The sequence below is a fragment of the Salmo trutta genome, chromosome 30 (assembly GCF_901001165.1).
Source record: "Salmo trutta chromosome 30, fSalTru1.1, whole genome shotgun sequence".
Classification (NCBI taxonomy): Eukaryota; Metazoa; Chordata; class Actinopteri; order Salmoniformes; family Salmonidae; genus Salmo; species Salmo trutta.
In genome coordinates, this window is record NC_042986.1 from 25,551,881 (window position 1) to 25,571,884 (window position 20,004).

The 20,004-nt window shown below is 42.5% G+C and overlaps 1 protein-coding gene across 7 annotated transcripts in view; it reads left to right on the top strand.

Moving 5' to 3' along the window:
• The window catches only part of LOC115168371 (protein kinase C-binding protein 1), a 29,841-nt gene extending 10,401 nt beyond the window's left edge, over positions 1 to 19,440 (top strand). For 3 of the 7 annotated variants that reach the window (XM_029723564.1, XM_029723567.1, XM_029723568.1), the window contains 18 exons: positions 367 to 527; positions 1,367 to 1,588; positions 2,074 to 2,187; positions 2,298 to 2,390; positions 6,294 to 6,381; positions 6,480 to 6,535; positions 6,640 to 6,717; positions 6,955 to 7,070; positions 7,183 to 7,661; positions 7,793 to 7,921; positions 9,692 to 9,841; positions 10,163 to 10,690; positions 10,850 to 11,359; positions 11,497 to 11,657; positions 11,821 to 11,901; positions 12,001 to 12,079; positions 13,138 to 13,377; positions 17,767 to 19,440. In XM_029723564.1, coding sequence (XP_029579424.1) covers positions 367 to 527; positions 1,367 to 1,588; positions 2,074 to 2,187; positions 2,298 to 2,390; positions 6,294 to 6,381; positions 6,480 to 6,535; positions 6,640 to 6,717; positions 6,955 to 7,070; positions 7,183 to 7,661; positions 7,793 to 7,921; positions 9,692 to 9,841; positions 10,163 to 10,690; positions 10,850 to 11,359; positions 11,497 to 11,657; positions 11,821 to 11,901; positions 12,001 to 12,079; positions 13,138 to 13,377; positions 17,767 to 17,948 — 3,467 coding nt within the window. In that variant the 3' untranslated portion in view covers positions 17,949 to 19,440. The remainder of the gene's footprint in view (positions 1 to 366; positions 528 to 1,366; positions 1,589 to 2,073; positions 2,188 to 2,297; positions 2,391 to 6,293; positions 6,382 to 6,479; positions 6,536 to 6,639; positions 6,718 to 6,954; positions 7,071 to 7,182; positions 7,662 to 7,792; positions 7,922 to 9,691; positions 9,842 to 10,162; positions 10,691 to 10,849; positions 11,360 to 11,496; positions 11,658 to 11,820; positions 11,902 to 12,000; positions 12,080 to 13,137; positions 13,378 to 17,766) is intronic. The other 4 variants (XM_029723565.1, XM_029723569.1, XM_029723566.1 and 1 more) reach the window with 3 other exon arrangements.
• The last annotated feature ends 564 nt before the right edge of the window (positions 19,441 to 20,004 follow it).

The following is a 20,004-nucleotide window of genomic DNA, read 5'->3' on the forward strand; positions in this document are numbered from 1 at the left end:
GCCTGACCACACTGACTTAACATATTACATTTGTTGCCAGATTGGGAAACCAAGCAGTAGGGTTTGGTGACCAAAATCCCTTATCTGGTTGGATGCAGTATTCCTGGGCAACCACTACCGTATTAAGTCTCTCAATGAAGGGGTTCTGCTAACAAAAAGAATGCTTGAGGATTTACACTGCCTTTGACATTCAATGACCCCCCATCTGAGTGTCATTGTGTAGAGTGGCCTGGGACTGGGAGTGCCTCTGCCTTTCTAGCCTTTCATGCCAGGGATCTAGTCTCTGTCCTTCTAAGATTCCTATAAGCTGCTACTCTCTGTGTTGTATGTATGGTTACCTGGTGTCCCCTCTGCTCCGGCCGCTAGTGTCTGACCCCGGGTCAGCAGAGCGGGTGCTGGTGGCTCAGAAGAGGAAGGTGCCCAGCCCAACCCACTCCTCCAACGGCCACTACCCTTCAGACACCTCCCCTAGCCCCTTGAAGAAGAAGAAGAAACCTGGCGCTGTCCACAGCAACAACAAAGACCAGGTGGGGTGGGGGGGTAGTTTGTGACTGTGCGCTTGTGTGTGTGTGTGTGTGTGTGTGTGCACCTGTGCATGACTGATTGTGCACCTGTGCATGACTGATTGTGCTTCCAGGTTTAAATGAAAGACTCTGCTTCATGTTCTGTGGTCGGATGCATTTGTTCATATCCCAAAAATATCTACCATGTATTGATGATTGACTATTAAGATTATTTATCTGTCTGCTGATTAATCATGATAACTGTTTATAGAGTGGAATACTTTAAAATTACTTTTCTAAACTGCCTTTTTTGGAAAGAGTACATATGCCTGCCAAATATGTTTGTTTGTGTTGTTAATGCTTTGTTTTACATGTATGACATGATTCAACCCCAAGCCAAAACTTTTGAATTAAGTTCCACTGACAATGTCACACATTCTGAACAGTCACATAGATGTGTGCTGACTAGTATTGTGTCTTGTTCACCGATTGGCTGATGTGGGTTGATGCGGTGTCAAGCATGATACCAAACACAAAACTGGTTATTGGTCCACCAGGGAAAGTCATCAATGAAATTGCACATTGCAAGTCTGACAACATAAAAAGATGACAATAACACAAACTTCCAGTTTAAATCAAGAACAATGACATTACTATCGCATAGGCCTACATTGATATTGACTAGACCAACTAAACAGTCTTGTGTTTGGTGCCTGCCTTATTTTGCCTTACATGTTGCTTATTACCCTGCCTTACTTGCCACTTTGTGATTATCTGTGTGTTCTGTTGCACTGCACCTTTTGTGTTTTGTTTTCTGCGTGTGTTTTGAAACCCGCCCCCTGTTTCTCTTGCCTGCATTTCAGTCAGAACTAAGACATGGTCCCTTTTACTATGTGAAGCAGTCATCACTCACCACAGACCCTGTTGATGTTGTCCCGCAGGACAGCAGGAATGACTTCTACTGCTGGCTGTGCCACCGCGAGGGCCAGGTGCTCTGCTGTGAGCTCTGCCCGAGGGTGTACCACGCCAAGTGCCTCAAACTGCCAGCAGAGCCCGAGGGTGACTGGTTCTGTCCAGAGTGTGAGGTACTCACTCACGTGTGTGCCTTGTGTGGGTGTGTAGGTGTATATACGTGTGCAAGTGGTGTGGGAGTGTTCCAGGCACATTCTCGCTTAACCACTAGCTTAATGTCTGCTTGCTATTTGGGGTGTCAGGTGATGGGGTTGGAGGCAGCCTTGGGGTCAATTCCAATTGGACTCTGCATTCTAGTAAAACAGTAAACATATCTTATAATAATGGTAATACACGTGGTACTTCCTAATTATTGAATTTAAATGGAATGGACCCCAGGCCTGTTTAGATGGGGCTAACATAAAGTGGGCAGGATCTTTATCGTCCCTCTCTAGATGGATGTTGCCTTTCTGAGGACTAGTACCACAGTCTCCTATAGATTATGGCATACTGTAGATGCATAGTTAATAGCCAGCCCAGCAGACCTACTGTGAGTGGTTGTGTTTACCCAGCTACTATTTGTCAATGGTACATTGTCCTGATTTTGTCATTTTTCTAGAAAATCACAGTAGCAGAGTGCATAGAGACACAGAGCAAGGCCATGACTATGCTAACGATAGACCAGCTGTCCTACCTGCTGAAGTTTGCCCTCCAGAAGATGAAACAGCCGGGGGTAAGTTAGTGAAAGTCTCTCTCATGCCCTCTAGGTGCCCACTGTGGGCTAGAGATGGGGCTATCGCTTCTGTTGTTTATGAGACTAATACCAGTTTCTTCTGTTGGCAGACTGAGCCCTTCTGGAAGCCTGTGGCTCTGGAGCAGCACCCTGACTATGCTGAGTACATATACCACCCAATGGACCTCGCAACATTAGAGAAGGTACCATTACATTCACATTTCAGTCATTTAGCAGACGTTCCTATCCATTCCCGACTTGGAGCCCTCTAATAGCAAGGCAATGATGAGCTTTTTGAGTCTATAAATCATGGTCTACAGATAATACAGTGCCTTCAGAAAGTATTCACAAGCTTTCATTTTTTCCCACATTTTGTTGTGTTGCCTGAATTTTCAATTGATTACATTTAGATTTTGTCACTGGCCTACACAAAATAACCCATAATGTCAAAGTGGAATTATGTTTTAAGAAATGTTTACTAATTTAATAAAAAATGAAAAGCTAATATGTTTTGAGTCTTAAGTATTCCACCCATTTGTTATGGCAAGCCTAAATACACTGAACAAAAATATAAACGCAACAATTTCAGTTCATATCAGTCAATTGAAATAAATCAATTAGGCCCAAATTTCTGGGTTTCACATGACTGGGAATACAGATATGCATACGTTGGTTACAGGTACCTAAAAAAAAAAAATAGGTAGGAGCGTTGATCAGAAAACCAGTCCGTATCTGGTGTAACCACCATTTGCCTCAGTGCATAGAGTTGATCTGGCTGTTGATTGTGGCCTGTGGAATGGCTGTGTGAAGTTGCTGGATATTGGCGGGAACTAGAACACGCTGTCGATCCAGAGCATCCCAAACATGCTCAATGGATGACATGTCTGGTGAGTATGCAGGCCATGGGACATTTTCAACTTGTAGGAATTGTGTACAGATCCTTGTGACATGGGACGGTGGATGAATAGCATGACAGTGGGCCTCAGGATCTCGTCACGGTATCTCGGTACATTCAAATTGCCATCGATAAAATGCAATTATGTTCATTGTCCGTAGCTTATGCTTGCCCATACCATAACCCCACCGGCACCATGGGGCACTCGCTGTCTGCCATCTGCCCGGTACAGTTGAAACCTGAATTCATCCATAAAGAGCACACTTTTCCAGCGTGCCAGTGGCCATCGAAGGTGAGCTTTTGCCCTCTGAAGTCGGTTAATACGTCAAACTGCAGTCAGGTCAAGACCCTGGTGAGGACGACAAGCAGATGAGCTTGTCCAGGTGGCTTGTCTCAGACCATCCCGTAGGTGAAGAAGCCTGATGTGGAGGTCCTGGGCTGGTGTGGTTACACGTGGTTGTGTTTGACAAGACTGCGCATTTTAGAGTGAACTTTTATAATCCCCAGCACAGGTGCACCTGTGTAATGATCATGCTGTTTAATCATCTTTTTGATATGCCACACCGTCAGGTGGATGGATTAGCTTGACAAAGGTTAAATGCTCACTAACAGGGATGTAAACAAATTTGTGCACAAAATTTGAGAGAAATAAGCTATTTGGGCATATTGGAAAGTTCTGGGATCTTTTATTTCAGCTCATGAAACATGGGACCAACACTTTACATGTTGCGTTTATATTTTTGTTCAGGAGTAAAAATTGTAAACAAATTGCATGGACTTACTCTGTGTGCAATAACAGTTTTTAACAAGATATTTTAATGACGATCTCGTCTCTGTACCCCACACATACAATTATCTGTAAGGTCCCTCAGTCGAGCAGTGTATTTCAAACACAGATTCAACCACAAAGACCAGGGAGGTTTTCCAATGCCTTGCAAAGAAGGGCACCACCGATTTGGTAGATGAGTAAAAATAAAGCAGATCGAATATCTCTTTGAGCATGGTGAAGTTATTAATTACACTTTGGATGGCATATCAATACACCCAGTCACTACAAAGATACAGGAGTCCTTCCTAACTCAGTTGCTGGAGAGGAAGGAAACTGCTCAGAGATTTCACCATGAGACCAATGGTGACTTTAAAACAGTTACAGTATGGCTGGGCGATATGGCCTGAAACTTCTTTTTTTTTTTTAAACTATATCTACATTTAAAAAAATATTTTCTTTAAATAAGCATTGTTGTACAATTAAAGGTCAAATACACTGAATTTAAAACAGTCAAAAATAAGCTAATTAATTAATCAAAATAGTTGTACCTACTGTTTTTGCTATAATCACTGATCTGGCTTTCAGGTGTGTCTATAAAATTTACTTTTTGTTACATTTAACCAGAACCATGCATAATGCACATTCACTAACAATGTAGCAGGTATTATAGTCAATTAACACCGATCTCATAAATAATCTCTCAAGCACAAGCCCACGTGCTAGTGAGAAGTCAGCTAATATTTATATTTGAAGTTTAGCCAACTTGGATCAAAGATATAATTTCACAAGCTCTGAATTCAGCTAACAAGGCAAAATAGTTGAATTGTTATGAACACAACTTTCAGTCCGTCTCCAACTGTTTGAACAGCATGCTAGTCTGTCCACTTTGTTCAGATGTTGAAATCAAGTGGCGTACCTTATTTCTCAGAATGAGAATGAGTTGCCAATTCCTTATATAATTGTTTTATGCATATTGCAGATTTATTAAACAGTCATCCAAACAGCTAGTATAACTATCTATATTTGACAAAAATGCTGCTAGTGATACGTGGTACCATAATGCGAGCGAGACAAACTGATCATCCATTTTCTAGAATGAATGTTCATTGGTACATCCGTTTTAGTAGTGTCTGCTCTTGTTCGAAATTTGAGGAGTTGAAACAAACGGGTATGGTTCGAAAGATTAACTTCTCCTCTATTACAGTAAAATAATGTCTCCATATGTTTCAGTGTCCATATGACCGATTCTGTTGGATCAAACCTCAAATGCAAATGGCGACTTAACTGTTTTGTCAGAGAGGTAGAAGTGATCTCTCAACTTTGTTGTTGTGGTAGGGGGAGGGGCTTGGGAGAAAGAGACAAACCGAGAGGTTTCATTCTTGCCAAAATCTGTAAAAATAATCCCAAAGCGTTTCTAACACAAGGCCAAATATACACTGGAGTTGCTTAGAAAGATGACATTGAATGTTCCTGATAGTTACAGTTTTGACTTAAATCGGCTTGAAAATCTATGGCAAGACTTAAATTGTTGTTTAGAAATGATAAACAACCAACTTGACGGAGTTTGAAGAATCTTAAAAAGAATAATGTGCAAATATTATTTGTACAATCCAGGTGTGCAAAGATCTTAGACTTACCCAGAAAGACTCACTCTCAGCTGTAATCGCTGCCAAAGGTGATTCTAACATGTATTGACTCAGGGTGTGAATACTTATGTAAATTCGATATTTCTGTGTTTCATTTTCAATCAATTTGCAAAAATGTCTAAAAACATGTTTTCACTTTGTCGTTATGAGGTATTGTGTGTAGATGGGTGAGAAAAAAGGCATTAAGAGTTGGGCCAGATTTTTTTTAACATAGCATTGTTTAAATATTCCCCATGCAATGTTAATGGGGCACTAACATAGCTGCCATAGAATTTTGTCATGTAAATGCATCATAATGCAGAAACATTAAAGCGTCAATCAGCAGTTAAAACATTAAAGCGTACTCCCCACCATTGTTTCGGTAAAAAGCAGGGGGGGATGGGGCTGGAGAAATGTAACCACTCTCAAATTCAAAGACAGAGCTATGGCTTCAAGGACTGATCATCCATGATATCAAAATTATAGTTTTAACCATGTTTTTCGGCTATACAGTGTTTGTTTACATTTACTTTGTTTACAAACATTGGAGTAAAACAAGCTTATATTTTGGGTTATGATGTGGAACGACAGTTGAACAAAGCTCACGACCCATTTATAAATTATGTTCTTCAACAATCAATAGGTACATAATATTATTAAGTCCAAAAATGGATGTAGCAATTGCTGATCGCCACTTTTAATGGCCCAACCATTGAGATCCTATTAAATTATTCTAAATCCTAGTTCAATGGGCCCAACTCTCTAAATACATGGCTCTGGTGTAATCAAATCATATTTTTCTTTGCTATATTGGTAGAATATGAAAAAGAAAATGTATGGCTGCACAGAATCCTTCTTGGCTGACATGAAATGGATCTTACACAACTGCATCATCTACAATGGAGGTAGGTCAAAAACACATGTTTAAGACAGTTTCCTCACTATACTGCTTGCAACATGCATTGGAAATAAAACTTGGCTCTTACAAACATGTTTGTTCCAGGAAATCACAAACTAACAGCAACAGCAAAGGTTGTTGTGAAGATCTGTGAACATGAAGTGAGTATCATTTTTACATGATGACTGAAATGCCATTCAGTGGTGTGTTTGTTTTCTCCTTTCTAAATGTATTTCAGTAATGTGGAAAATGCTATTTGTTTCAGGTGAATGAAATTGAGGTCTGTCCGGAGTGCTACCTGTCCTCGTGCCAAAAGAGGGACAACTGGTTTTGCGAGCCATGTGTAAGACAAATGTTTCCTCATCTTCTTTTGCAAAGGACATTTTATGGATGTAAATGTTTGTCCTGTGACTTAGGTCACAATTCGGTTTGTCCTGAAGACAAATGTAGATTAGCCTAAATGTAATGTTTCAAATCTCAAAAATACTCTTTACAACACAGGAAAAGTCTTTGCGAATCCTATTCCTCTGTGTTTATGCTGTTTTATCTGACCGTGCCCCCGGTCTGCCCCCCCTCTCAGGGTCACCCACACCCCCTGGTATGGGCAAAGTTGAAGGGCTTCCCCTTCTGGCCAGCCAAAGCACTGCGGGAGAAGGACGGACAGGTGGACGCACGCTTCTTCGGACAGCATGACAGGTGAGCCTTGCTATTTAATGAAAGTGGCAGATTGAAGGGACTCCTCTGAAGGCAGTCATAGGTCTCTCTGCTTATCCTACTCCTAACTTGTCTCTGTGTTCTTTCTCTGCAGGGCGTGGGTTCCTATTAACAATTGCTACCTCATTTCCAAGGAGATTCCCTTCTCTGTGAAGAAGACCAAGAGCATCTTCAACAGCGCCATGCAGGAGATGGAGGTATATGTGGAGAACATCCGCAAGAAGTTTGGGGTGTTCAACTACGCCCCCTTTCGCACCCCCTACACGCCCAACAACCAGCTTCAGATGCTGCTGGACCCGGCCAACCCCGACGCAGGGACCGTGAAGACGGAGAAACCTGACAAGATGCGCTTCAACTTCGACATGACCGCATCTCCCAAGATGCTCTTGGGCAAGAGCTCTCTGTCGAGCGGGATGGGGCGGAGGATCTCTCTCACGGACATGCCTCGCTCTCCCATGAGCACCAACTCGTCTGTACACACAGGTTCTGACGTGGAGCAGGATGGGATGGAGAGAGGGCCTAGGAACCCCCCATTCCACTACAGCGCTGGGGAGGAGTCTATGGACTATACCGGTAATTAACATGCTCCTGAATCTATCGCATCATATAACTAACTAACACAGTATAGTCACATTCAAAACACAGGTTAGGATCAAGACTCAAACCATTTGTGGAGGTTAAAGTGTTATGCGTTATGGCCTCAGCATCCCCTGCCTCAGTGAAGATGGGCCATGCAGGCAGCATGACAGGCAGCCCCAAGCCCTTCTCCCCTGGTCTGGTGCCCAAACAGGAGAGGGTCCTGGGCACAGGCAGCATCCTCAACCTCAACCTGGGTGAGTCCCATCTAACCCCACCCCCTTATGTAGCACCTTATCCTGTGCTGTCTGTTTGGTTAGGGCAGGGGTGGGTAAACTACGGCCCTGCGGGAGGCTTGAGTCTTGATTTTTGTATTTTATTTTGGGTTATGATTGGTAAATTATTATTTGGGGTAAAAAAAGATATAATTAAAAACACTCCGCACGTGAACGTCTAAAACTATGTAGTATGTACAAATTATTATGAAGCTATATATTTTCAAATTACTGCCGATTTTCTGGCCCGCAAATTGATTTTGAAATTTTTTTTTAAATCCCAATGTGGCCCTTGAGCCAAAATGTTTTCCCACCCCTGGGTTAGGGGTTATGTTTTGGTTGAGGTTGAGTTTTAGTGTCAGGGTTCATAAGGTCATGAAAAGTCCTGGAATTTTTAAATGATGTTTTCCAGTTTTAGGAAAATGATCAAATCCAAAATGTTTTTGAAAAGTCATGGAAATTAATTAAATCATTTCTGTTAATGTAAATAATTTAGGCACAGTTTTTTTTATATTTTATCAATCACATAAAATCAACATATCAAACAGGATCGGAATATGACACTTCAGTGCATCTGTGTGTGTGTGCGCAAGCATCACCTGCATGTGTGCGAGTGTGCCTTGCTCAAGGAGTGAGACAGTCGGACATTACATTCCCTCTATGATTGCAGCAGTAGGTAGGCCTAGCCTATAAAATATGATAGAGAACAGACTAATTGGGTAGCCAATTCAAAACATATATTGTAGCCTGGCCAGTTAACTAGAGAGAACTGTTTAGTTGTTATTAGTCATGTCCCAAAAAACTTTACACCTACACTCGTGAATAAGGCCACAAATGATTCATTTAAATGATTATTTTTGACAAAACTAACAATTAACTTTGTCATTGTATTAGTTGGGATTCTTTTTAATCTCGATGAATCGAGTCATGTTAATCAAAATAATAATGTGTGAATTGTGATCAGTAGTTTTATGAACTGGTTTTGTAGATACTTCCAGTTGATTTGGGCATTCGATGTATGAGACATTGCAAGTCAATAGATACTAATCAGCCTGCAAAGTAAACACTTCTAAGGTAGCTAAGAGAAATATGACTAAACTAGAAAAGGTGAATTTCCTGAAGAAAATTTGTGGGCTTGTTTCAGCTGAATAAAAAGATTAGTAACCGACCATACAGTTAGCCATTTGATCTTTGATATATTGAATGAGCACATTATTGTATAAAGGTATAAAACATATTTGGTTAAAATGTTTTACATCAAGGGTGGTCAACCATCCTCCAGGAGAACTACTGGGTGTGCAGGCGTTTGTTCCAGTCCCCCTCTAACAAAACACATTTTAGAAATGAGCTGCTCAAGCGGACCTTGATAAACTGACTTTTATGTGTATGATCCAGTACTTCTCCAGACTGAGGGAAAGGGGATACCTAGTCATTTGCACAACTTAATGCATTCTACCAAAAATCTTTCTTCCGCATTTAACCCAACACCTCAGATTGACCCCATGTGTATTATTCAGTTGCCTAATAGGTATTCTACTTGGTGGGGGGTTAAGTGCCTTGCACAACAACAGGAAATGGTACATGGGATCAGAGAGCAGCTTCCCAGTGTCGATACTACATTTATGCTTACTTTTTTTGTATATAGAGATGCCACAAATTGTTGGTCATGGAAATTTGGTTAAAAGTAATGGAGAAGTCATGAAATTCCATCTGTCAAAATGTCTATGAAACCTATAGTGTTGTTTGTCACAGATCGTGTGAAGGCTGAGATGGACCTGAAGGAGCTCAGTGAGACAGTACAGCATCAACAACAACAACAGGGGTCATCACTCCTCCTCACCACCCCCAAGAGACCCATGAGGAGCCTGGACAAGACCATCGAGAGCTGCAAGGCCCAACTAGGTTTTCACACACCATCCATGAAATTGTGTCTAGAGCTGGGATTGGCAACTCCAGTCCTCGGGGCCGGAGTGGTGTCACCCTTTTCCCCATCCCTAGCAAACACAGCTGATTTAAACTAATTGCATTCTAAACTGAAGATCTTCATTATTGGAGTCAGATGTGTTAGCTGGGGCTGGGGCAAAAGTGTGACACCGATCAGGTCCCAGAGGACTGGAGTTGCCCGTCCCTAGTCTAGAGGAACAAATTTGAAGACCTATAAATGTTCATGTTCATCATGTATTAATTCTATAATTTATATGTTGTTTCTTTATCCCTGTGCAGGCATTGATGAGATCTCTGAGGACGTATATAAGGGTGTGGAACACAGTGACTCTGAGGATTCCGAAAAGTCAGACTCCAGCAAGAGCGAGTACCTTAGCGACGAGGAGCACAGACTGAAGAGCGCCGCCCATGACGACAAGGACAAAGCAGAGAGGGAGTCTAGGAAGAGGCCCAAGGCAAGCACACCGGTAGAGGACAAGGGGGCAGTCACAGGGACCAGGGATAAAAAAAACTCTGAAGCCCTGCTCAAAGACAGACATGGCAGCAATGGTCCAGAGAGAGATTCCAGAGAGAAGCCCATGACTCCCCAGACTCAGCCCCCCACAGACAGGCCCAAGGCCCTAGAGGCGGGTAGGGCAGGCGCACCCCGGGCCCTTGCTGGCCCAGACCAGGACTCCGACTCAGAGAGGGAGCTGGTGATTGACCTGGGGGATGAGCAGGGGGGCAGAGACCGTAAGAGGGCCAGGAGGGAGCCAGGGGCTGTAGCCGCTAAGCCCACGAAGGAGCCCCCTGGCACCAAGCTGGAAGGTGAGGGCTCATTTCATATCTTGTTTATTTTGTTTTGTGTACTCTAGTTGCTTCGTTTGATATTTTTTTGAGAGACTGAGGCCTAAAGGCTTATCAGAAGGGAGGAAAATACTGTTTGTTCTGTCTTTATTTAATCAATGTATTTTTTTCTCTGACCAGGCAAATTCCCCACCGCAGTGACCCCCTCTCTAGCCTCCGCCACCTCGTCCAACCCCAAAGACCCCAGTCAGCCCCTCATCAACCCCACACTCAACCTGTCCTCTAGTACAGGCTCTGGCCAGCCCAACACGGCCTTCACCACTACCCCTGCAGCTCCCAACCCAGCTCCCAACCCAGCTCCCACCCCAGCTCCCACCCTCTCCTCCACAGCTGCCTCAGCCCAGTCGGCAGCGAAGAAACAGCGCCCCCTGCTGCCCAAAGAGACAGCTCAGGCAGTGCAGAGGGCAGTGGTGTGGAACCCCGCCAACAAGTTCCAGACGTCCTCGCAGAAGTGGCCCATGCAGCAGCAGGAGGAGCAGCCGGCTGGGCCAAACCAGACACAGGTTCCTGTTCCTGTCCAGGCTCCGATGCAGACGCAGGCACAGACACGCAGTCCACAGCAGCTCCAGTCACAGCAGCAGTTGCAGGCATCCTCCAGTACACGTTACCAGACCAGACAGGCAGCAAAAGGTACATAGAAACTAAGTCCACTAAACACAACTCCCCAACATCTGTAAAAGCATACATAATCATCTCATATTAGTTCATATGAGCTGAATTGTAGTTTACTTTCATTCCTCATCCCTCTTTTCTTCTGTGGTTTGCAGCCGTGCAGCCTAAAGATGGTCCCCAGACCTCCACCTCATCAGTTACCTTGGTCACCTCTGGTGCCTCCTCCACCTCTTCCTCGTCTTACCTGGCAGGAGACTTCCAGATCCCCACAGCTTCAGCAGATGTGGCAGCTGACATCGCAAAGTACACCAGCAAAGTGAGTTAGTCTGAGGCTATATGTCTAAACAGAATAAATATATGGAAACTTTACAGGGGAAAGTTTATTGATTCACAGATTTATATTTGTGTTATATTGATATGGAAAGTTACCTGACTGTCATCAATCTGTGAATTGTTATAATCTCACCTGATCTCTTCAGATGATGGACACGATTAAAGGGACGATGACAGAAATCTACAACGACCTTTCCAAAAGCACTTCAGGAAACACAATCGCAGAGGTGAGTGCTGGTGAAGAGACTTTTGGTTGAGTCTATAACATAAGTAAACTTCTCTCCTGTCTCACTGCATTGTGATAACTGTTGAATGTTTTTGCCCAGATCCGGCGGCTGAGGATAGAGATAGAGAAGCTTCAGTGGCTACATCAGCAAGAGCTGTCGGAGATGAAACATAATCTTGGTTTGTTATACTTGCCCTTTCCTTATATATAATCATCTTTTAGGTTGGTATCATTGTGAGTGTACAAAACAATAAGAACACCTTCCTAATATTGAGTTGTACCCCCCCCTTTGCCCCCAGAACAGCCTCAATTCGTCAGGGCATGGACTCTACAAGGTGTCTAAAGCGTTCAACAAGGATGCTGGCTCATGTTGACTCCATTGCAAGTTAGCTGGATGTCCTTTGTTTTGATGGACCATTGTTGATACACACAGGAAACTGTTGAACGTGAGAGACCCGGCAGCGTTGCAGTTCTTGACACAAACCAGTGCGCCTGGCACCTACCACCATACCCCATTCAAAGGCACTTAAATATTTTGTCTTGCCCATTCACCCTCTGAATGGCACACATAGACAATCCATGTCTCAATTATCTCAATGCTTAAAAATCCTCCCCCTTCATCTACACTGATTTGAAGTGGATTTAATAAGTGACATCAATAAGGGATCATAGCTTTCACCTAGATTCACCTGGTCAGTCTACGTCATGGTAAGAGGGATACCTAGTCAGTTGTCCAACTGAAATGTGTCTTCTGCATTTAACCCAACCCCTCTGAATCATAGAGGTGCGGAGGGCTGCCATAATCGACATGCACGTCTTTGGCGTGCGGGGAACAGTGGGTTAACTGCCTTGCTCGGGCAGAACGACAGATTTGTCAGCTTGGGGATTCGATCCAGGAACCTTCCGCTTACTGGCCCAACGCTCTAACCACTAGGCTACCTGCCATTCCTAATGTTTTGTACACTGTACTGTATGTTTGTGTTTGTCAGCCAATTCATGTGTGTATGAGATGGACTAATGTGTTATCTTATCAATGTGTTTCTAACATTTTTATAACGCAAGTGTGTGCATTATAGCTGTCTTTCTAATATACTCATTCAATGCATGTGTTGTAAGAATTTTATAAAACACATGCATAGTACACATTTTTATCCATGTGTTATATTCATTTATTATATTCGATATCAAGTGAATTCTATTCATAGATTTTCTAAATGTGTCCTGTCATGTCCTGTAGAGCTGACTATGGCAGAGATGAGGCAGAGTCTGGAGCAGGAGAGGGAGCGTCTCGTGGCGGAGGTGAAGAAGCAGATGGAGGTGGAGAAACTGCAAGCGGTGGATGAGACCAAGAAGAAGCAATGGTGTGCGAACTGCAGGAAGGAGGCCATCTTCTACTGCTGCTGGAACACCAGCTACTGTGACTACCCCTGCCAGCAAGCCCACTGGCCAGAACACATGAAGTCCTGCACACAGTCCGGTATAATAATAATTTAGTTATTACACACACAAAAGACGTAATTTGCACCAAAAACCCCACTCCAGGGTTTTTTCTTGATTTATAAAGGGGCTTAGTTGGTGGGCATTTACAAATCTCTCCATAGAGCTGAGATTTATTTGAGCAGTTTTAAAGCTAATTTCCTGCAGTTCTACATATGCTGGCATGGAGCTGAGAGGAAATGTTGCAATTTTCAAGATAGTTTCCTGCAATTCTATGCATTTTTACATGGATAATGCAGTGTTATTTTGCTCAAACATAATAACTAAATGAATACTAAACTCAGCAAAAAAAGAAACGTCCTCTCACTGTCAACTGCGTTTATTTTCAGCAAACTTAACATATGTAAATATTTGTATGAACATAAGATTCAACAACTGAGACATAAACTGAACAAGTTCCACAGACATGTGACTAACAGAAATTGAATAATGTGTCCCTGAACAAAGGGGGGGGGGGGGGGGTCAAAATCAAAGTAACAGTCAGTATCTGGTGTGGCCACCAGCTGCATTAAGTACTGCAGTGCATCTCCTCCTCATGGACTGCACCAGATTTGCCAGTTCTTGCTGTGAGATGTTACCCCACTCTTCCACCAAGGCACCTGCAAGTTCCCGGACATTTCTGGGGGGAATGGCCCTAGCCCTCAACCTTCGATCCAACAGGTCCTAGACGTGCTCAATGGGATTGAGATCCGGGCTCTTCGCTAGCCATGGCAGAACACTGACATTCCTGTCTTGCAGGAAATCACGCACAGAACGAGCAGTATGGCTGGTGGCATTGTCATGCTGGAGGGTAATGTCAGGATGAGCCTGCAGGAAGGGTACCATATGAGAGAGGAGGATGTCTTCCCTGTAACGCACAGCGTTGAGATTGCCTGCAATGACAACAAGCTCAGTCCGATGCTGTGACACACCGCCTCAGACCATGACGGACCCTCCACCTCCAAATCGATCCCGCTCCAGAGTACAGGCCTCGGTGTAACGCTCATTCCTTTGACGATAAACGCGAATCCGACCATCACCCCTAGTGAGACAAAACCGTGAGCACTTTTTGCCAGTCCTGTCTGGTCCAGCGACAGTGGGTTTGTGCCCGTAGGCGACGTTGTTGCTGGTGATGACCTGCCTTACCACAGGCCTACAAGTCCTCAGTCCAGCCTCTCTCAGCCTATTGTTGACAGTCTGAGCACTGATGGAGGGATTGTGCATTCCTGGTGTAACTCGGGCAGTTGTTGTTGCCATCCTGTACCTGTCCCGCAGGTGTGATGTTCGGATGTAACGATCAGCTGTCCGTCCTGTCTCCCTGTAACGCTGTCTTAGGCGTCTCACAGTTCGGACATTGCAATTTATTGCCCTGGCCACATCTGCAGTCCTCATGCCTCCTTGCAGCATGCCTCAGGCACATTCACACAGATGAGCAGGGACCCTGGACATCTTTCTTTTGGTGTTTTTCAGAGTCAGTAGAAAGGCCTCTTTAGTGTCCAAAGTTTTCATAACTCTGACCTTTGACACTAACAGCTTACAGACAGTAGGCAATTAACGACCGTTCCACAGGTGCATGTTCATTAATTGTTTATGGTTCATTGAACAAGCATGGGAAACAGTGTTTAAACCCTTTACAATGAAATCTGTGAAGATATTTGGATTTTTACGAATTGTCTTTGAAAGACAGGGTCCTGAAAAAGGGCTGTTTCTTTTTTTGCTGAGTTTATTAAATTCATTGTTTTAGGTATTTAATTCTGCCTGACTGTCTAGTTTTTATTTAAGTGGTTGTTAGTAGAGATGCACGATATATCAGTTAACATATCGGAATCGGACGATATTAGCTAAAAATGGCAACAAATGATAGTCCCACTAAGTGCAAACCAGATTGGATGGTGTATCGCTGCAGAATGCTGTTGTAGCCATGCTGGTTAAGTGTGCCATGAATTCTAAATAGTGAGTGTCACCAGCAAAGCACCATCACACACCCCCTCCATGCTTCACAGTGGAAACTACACACGCAGAGATCATTCGTTCACCTATTCTGCATCTCAGAAAAACACAGCAGTTGGAACCAAAAATATCAAATTTGGACTCATAAGACCAAAGGACAGATTTCCACTAGGCATGCACAATATATCGGTGAACATATCGGAATCAGCCGATATCAGCTAAAAATGTCAACATCGGTATTGGCCGATGTGCAAAACCGATGTCAAAGCTGACGTGCATACCTATATAACGAAGGTACATGCCGTAATGACACCACGTAAAATTTGCGCTATACGTGCAACACAGCATTCCTAAACTAGCCCACAATGTCTGCTGTGTGGATCGAACAGTCAACAAGTCAAGCAGTCATTTGAAAGAGTAACACAATTTCAGCAATACAACTCCAAGGCGAAATCCATTAAAGCCAAGATAATCGAATTCATTGCCCTTGACAACCAACCGTTTTCTGTCGTGGGTGATGTTGACTTTCGCTGACTGGTCGAGCACCGGTACACACTACCAAGTGTGCTATTTTTCAGATGTTGCCCTACCGGAGTTACACAGTAATAGTGTCACTGCTATTAGCTTCACGACATACATACTATGGAACTCCGTTTGGGTCTTTGAGTGTCAAAAAATATACAGTAGCACTGTCAAAGCTGTACAACAAAGTCAGCAAACACCGGCCACGAACGATGTGTTTACAATACCGCGTTGGTAATAAAGCATCATTTGTTCGACCGCAACTTCTGGGGTAGCTAGCTTTAGTTTGGTACCTAGCTAGCACCAATACAACCAGCCTGAAAACAATGACCAGCAGAAACTGCACTCATTTTCATTATTCTTAGCAAAGATTTAGGAATCCTTGTGAGTAAGAATTAGCTAGGTTGTTACTTGTTGTTTGCCTATTGAAATTGAACTTCAGTTCATGAAAATAAATAGTTAGCCAGCTACTTAACCCTGTTGCCCAAAGCTAACGTTATAAGCAGCCAGCTAGCTTCATCTGGCTAGTGAGGCTCAACAAGACCGGGTTATGTGTTGTGAAGCTAGCCACAATAAGGATTAGGCACAATAATGGAATTTGCGGTTTGCCTTCAAAATAGAGATATGTCATTGACAGTGAAGCAAATGAATACAAATAGTAGAATTATGCCATACTTTTATTTTGAAGGCTAACCGCAAAGTCCATTATTGGGGCTAATCCTTATTGTGACTAGCTTCACATAGATGGGTTCCACCACCATTAATCAATTATGAACTGTCTTATAAATGAGGGTTATTTTAGATGATGACACCTAGTTATATAGTTAGCTAGTTAACTATATAGCTACTGAAACGGATTGTTGTTTTGCTATGTTTTTGGGGAAGAACATTGTTTGCATTCATTAGCTTTTTTTATGACCAGCACTGTAGGTGCGCAAGACAACTTTACCAGCATCATAGCATACATATTGATGAATCCTTCTGACATATGAAATACGAGTCAGTGTAATCAATGTGTAATAACTACGTAAAAAATGTATGAACGCGTTAAATTATTATGTGACGTGCAGTCATATTCAGGTCCTGTTTGGTCAACAAACTTATTTGACACGTGAAATAGTGTTAAATAGTGTATTTTTTGACACACAAAGACCCAAACAGCGTTCCATAGAAATCCTGGTTGAGAATGAAACGACTGAACAAATTAACAACTAAACAGCACAGCAAGTAAGTGAAAGAAATAGGTTTTGATTGTGTTTTACTGGTAATGGGGACATACGTAAATGCCAACAAAATAACTTTTTGTTGTGTGTGTGTGTGTAACCTTTATTTAACTAGGCAAGTCAGTTAATTTAAGAACAAATTCTTATTTACAATGACATCCTACCCCGGCCAAACCCGGACGACGCTGGGCCAATTGTGTGCCGCCCTATGGGACCAGTCACAGCCGGATGTGATCCAGCCTGGATTCTAACCAGGGACTGTAGTGACGCCTCTTGCACTGAGATGCAGTGCCTTAAACCGCTGCATCCATGTGTGTGTTTAATTATTTAACTGTACTAGAATGCTTTAAAGGCCGCAAAATCTGTTTTTATCGGCATCGGTTTTTTTTGGCAAGGAAAATATTGGATATCGGTATCGGCCAAAAATGTCATATCGGTGCATCACTAATTGTTAGTTCTCAAAGATTATTATAGTCACAAATATATAGGTCCGTTTTTCCATCCCGGAAAATATATAAAAAAAGAAAAATACAATTTTGGACTTACGTGACCCGAATAAACTCTTAGGCGGCCCACCCAAGGATTACAATGGCAGAAAAGTCCCTGCTCTCGCACAAACAAAACCATACACATCGTCTTTCTCTGTATTTTACTATCTGAACTTGTATCATGTCCTCCTCCCTCTGTTCCGACAGCAACAGCTTCTCAGCAGGAACCAGAGGTGGAGTCAACCTCTGACCCCTCAGCCAAACCACCAGGTCCCTCTTCCAGCGACCAGCCCCCCTCTGGTACAGCATCTGCCCCCACAGACAAAGGCTCCTCTCCTACCTGCAGCGTGGACAAGTGCAAGGACAGTGCCTCTGTTAATGTGCCCTAACCACTACACTCACACATTTTTACTCTACAATCCTACATTCTGTTAAATGTATGTATCTGTCGGAAAGGGACTAGAGGATATGTACAATAGACCAAGTCTCTCTGCGACCAACTAATCTGGGAATGTCGAGCGAATCTCAGTATGACCACAGAGGCAATTAAACCACCAAAACACCCTCAACCTCTCCTAGTCAGGCTCAGGGCTTTTAAATGCCATGGACACTCTTTGCATGAAGGCCTTCTCCTCTGTGATTCAGCTGACTCGTCCCGTCTCTCGATTTGTTCAATGTCTGCTTCGTGATCCGATATTTCAAGCCATCATTCATCCTCCTTAAAGTCTGTGCCCTAGACTGAAGGAGTCACTTACCTTGTTCTTGTGACTGTATTTCATCTGGATGTAATACATTTTCATTACCTCTCCTCCTTTCATCCCCATTTGATGTCCCTCTTACCACCTACCTTAACGCTATAGGTATCTACAGGAGAGCACATCAAAAGATCAGACATCAAAGTTTTCTGTATTCTGACAACAATCTTAAAGGAAAACTCCACCCAAAAACGATATTTTGGTATTTCTTTCATTAGTCCATGGTTGATATAGCCCCAAAATGTTTTGCATGTCAGCAATCAATTTTAAGATATGTAAATGTCAAAATACAGAAATACAGCCAGTATGATGCATTTTGCATCATATGATGCTGCGTATTGCATCATTTGGTTGGAATTTCCTTTAGACAATCTTAAACTGTGATGCTGCTCTTTAAAATATACCCCAAGTCTTTATAGTTATTTGCCAACGGAAGTGAAACAGCACATTATTGTGCCAGCCATTTTTGGGACACCCAACAGATTTAAAATGTAAATTCTACATTGTCAATGGGGTTTAAAAGGTATTGTCAATACAGTTTAAAAGATTTCATAATTTAGTAAGTTGTCATTAAGTTATCAATCACTTCCCCTGTGTGTGCGTTATTGGTTCATACTCATATTATATAGTAACTCAGTGTTTACATAGAATTTAACCAACTGTGATGTATAAAAAAAAAACATAACTGTACAATGTTTTTGTAAGAATACACATGGACAATATTTATAGTGCTACCACAAGCATATGAGGTTCTTTTTTTATAGCACTGTTTGTGAATGTTCCAAATGTCTTGAAACGGCTCGACTCTGGAAAACAGTTGTATTTGAAAATGCATTAAGACTTCATATGAATGTCACTAGGACCCTCTGTTTGGATTCTGTCAGATCTATTTCTCTCATCAACCTTCGTTGTTGTCGTTACTCAATAACAATGTAAGCCTATTCCAAAATGACTTCGGACTATGATAAAGCTTGTTGGAGGGTAAAGGAAACTACAAAAATTACTATTATACTGAGCATGTTTATTTGTCCCTTTTTTTGTCTCACGTGCTCTTGTTTACATATTGTACATACAGTAAATGGATTGTTAATGTCTTTAAGAAAACAATTAAAACAGGTCTGACCAATGTGTCTTGTGAAAGTGTTTTCTTGGAATAAGTGGGCTTTGTTGCCACCTGCTGTCCTACTGGTAACAGTATTGAATGGTTTGGCAAAGTAGCATTTGTTGGTGTCCTCAAATTCAAAGCTAAGCTATACAGCGTTTGTTTTCAATTTGATTGTTTACAAACATTGGAGTAAAACAAGCTTATATTTTGGGTTCTGATGGTGGTACGACAATTGAATTTAGCTCATGAGGCATTTAATTTGTAAGTCGCTCTGGATAAGAGCGTCTGCTAAATGAGGTAAATGTAAAAAATAAGTTATATTGTTCAAGAATCAATAGGTGTGTGTGTGTGTGTGTGTGTGTGTGTGTGTATATATATATATATATATATACACACACACACACACACACACACACACACACACACACACACACACACATATATATATATATATCCACTAAGGTTAGGTAGGAGGATTACTTATTGGTAGGCTACTGTTTGAGCACAGAAGGCAGCTTTTGTGGTTACTTGCATTTTTGTAGCTATACTTCCAAAAGGCTTTATGTAGAAGTATGTAGCCCTGAA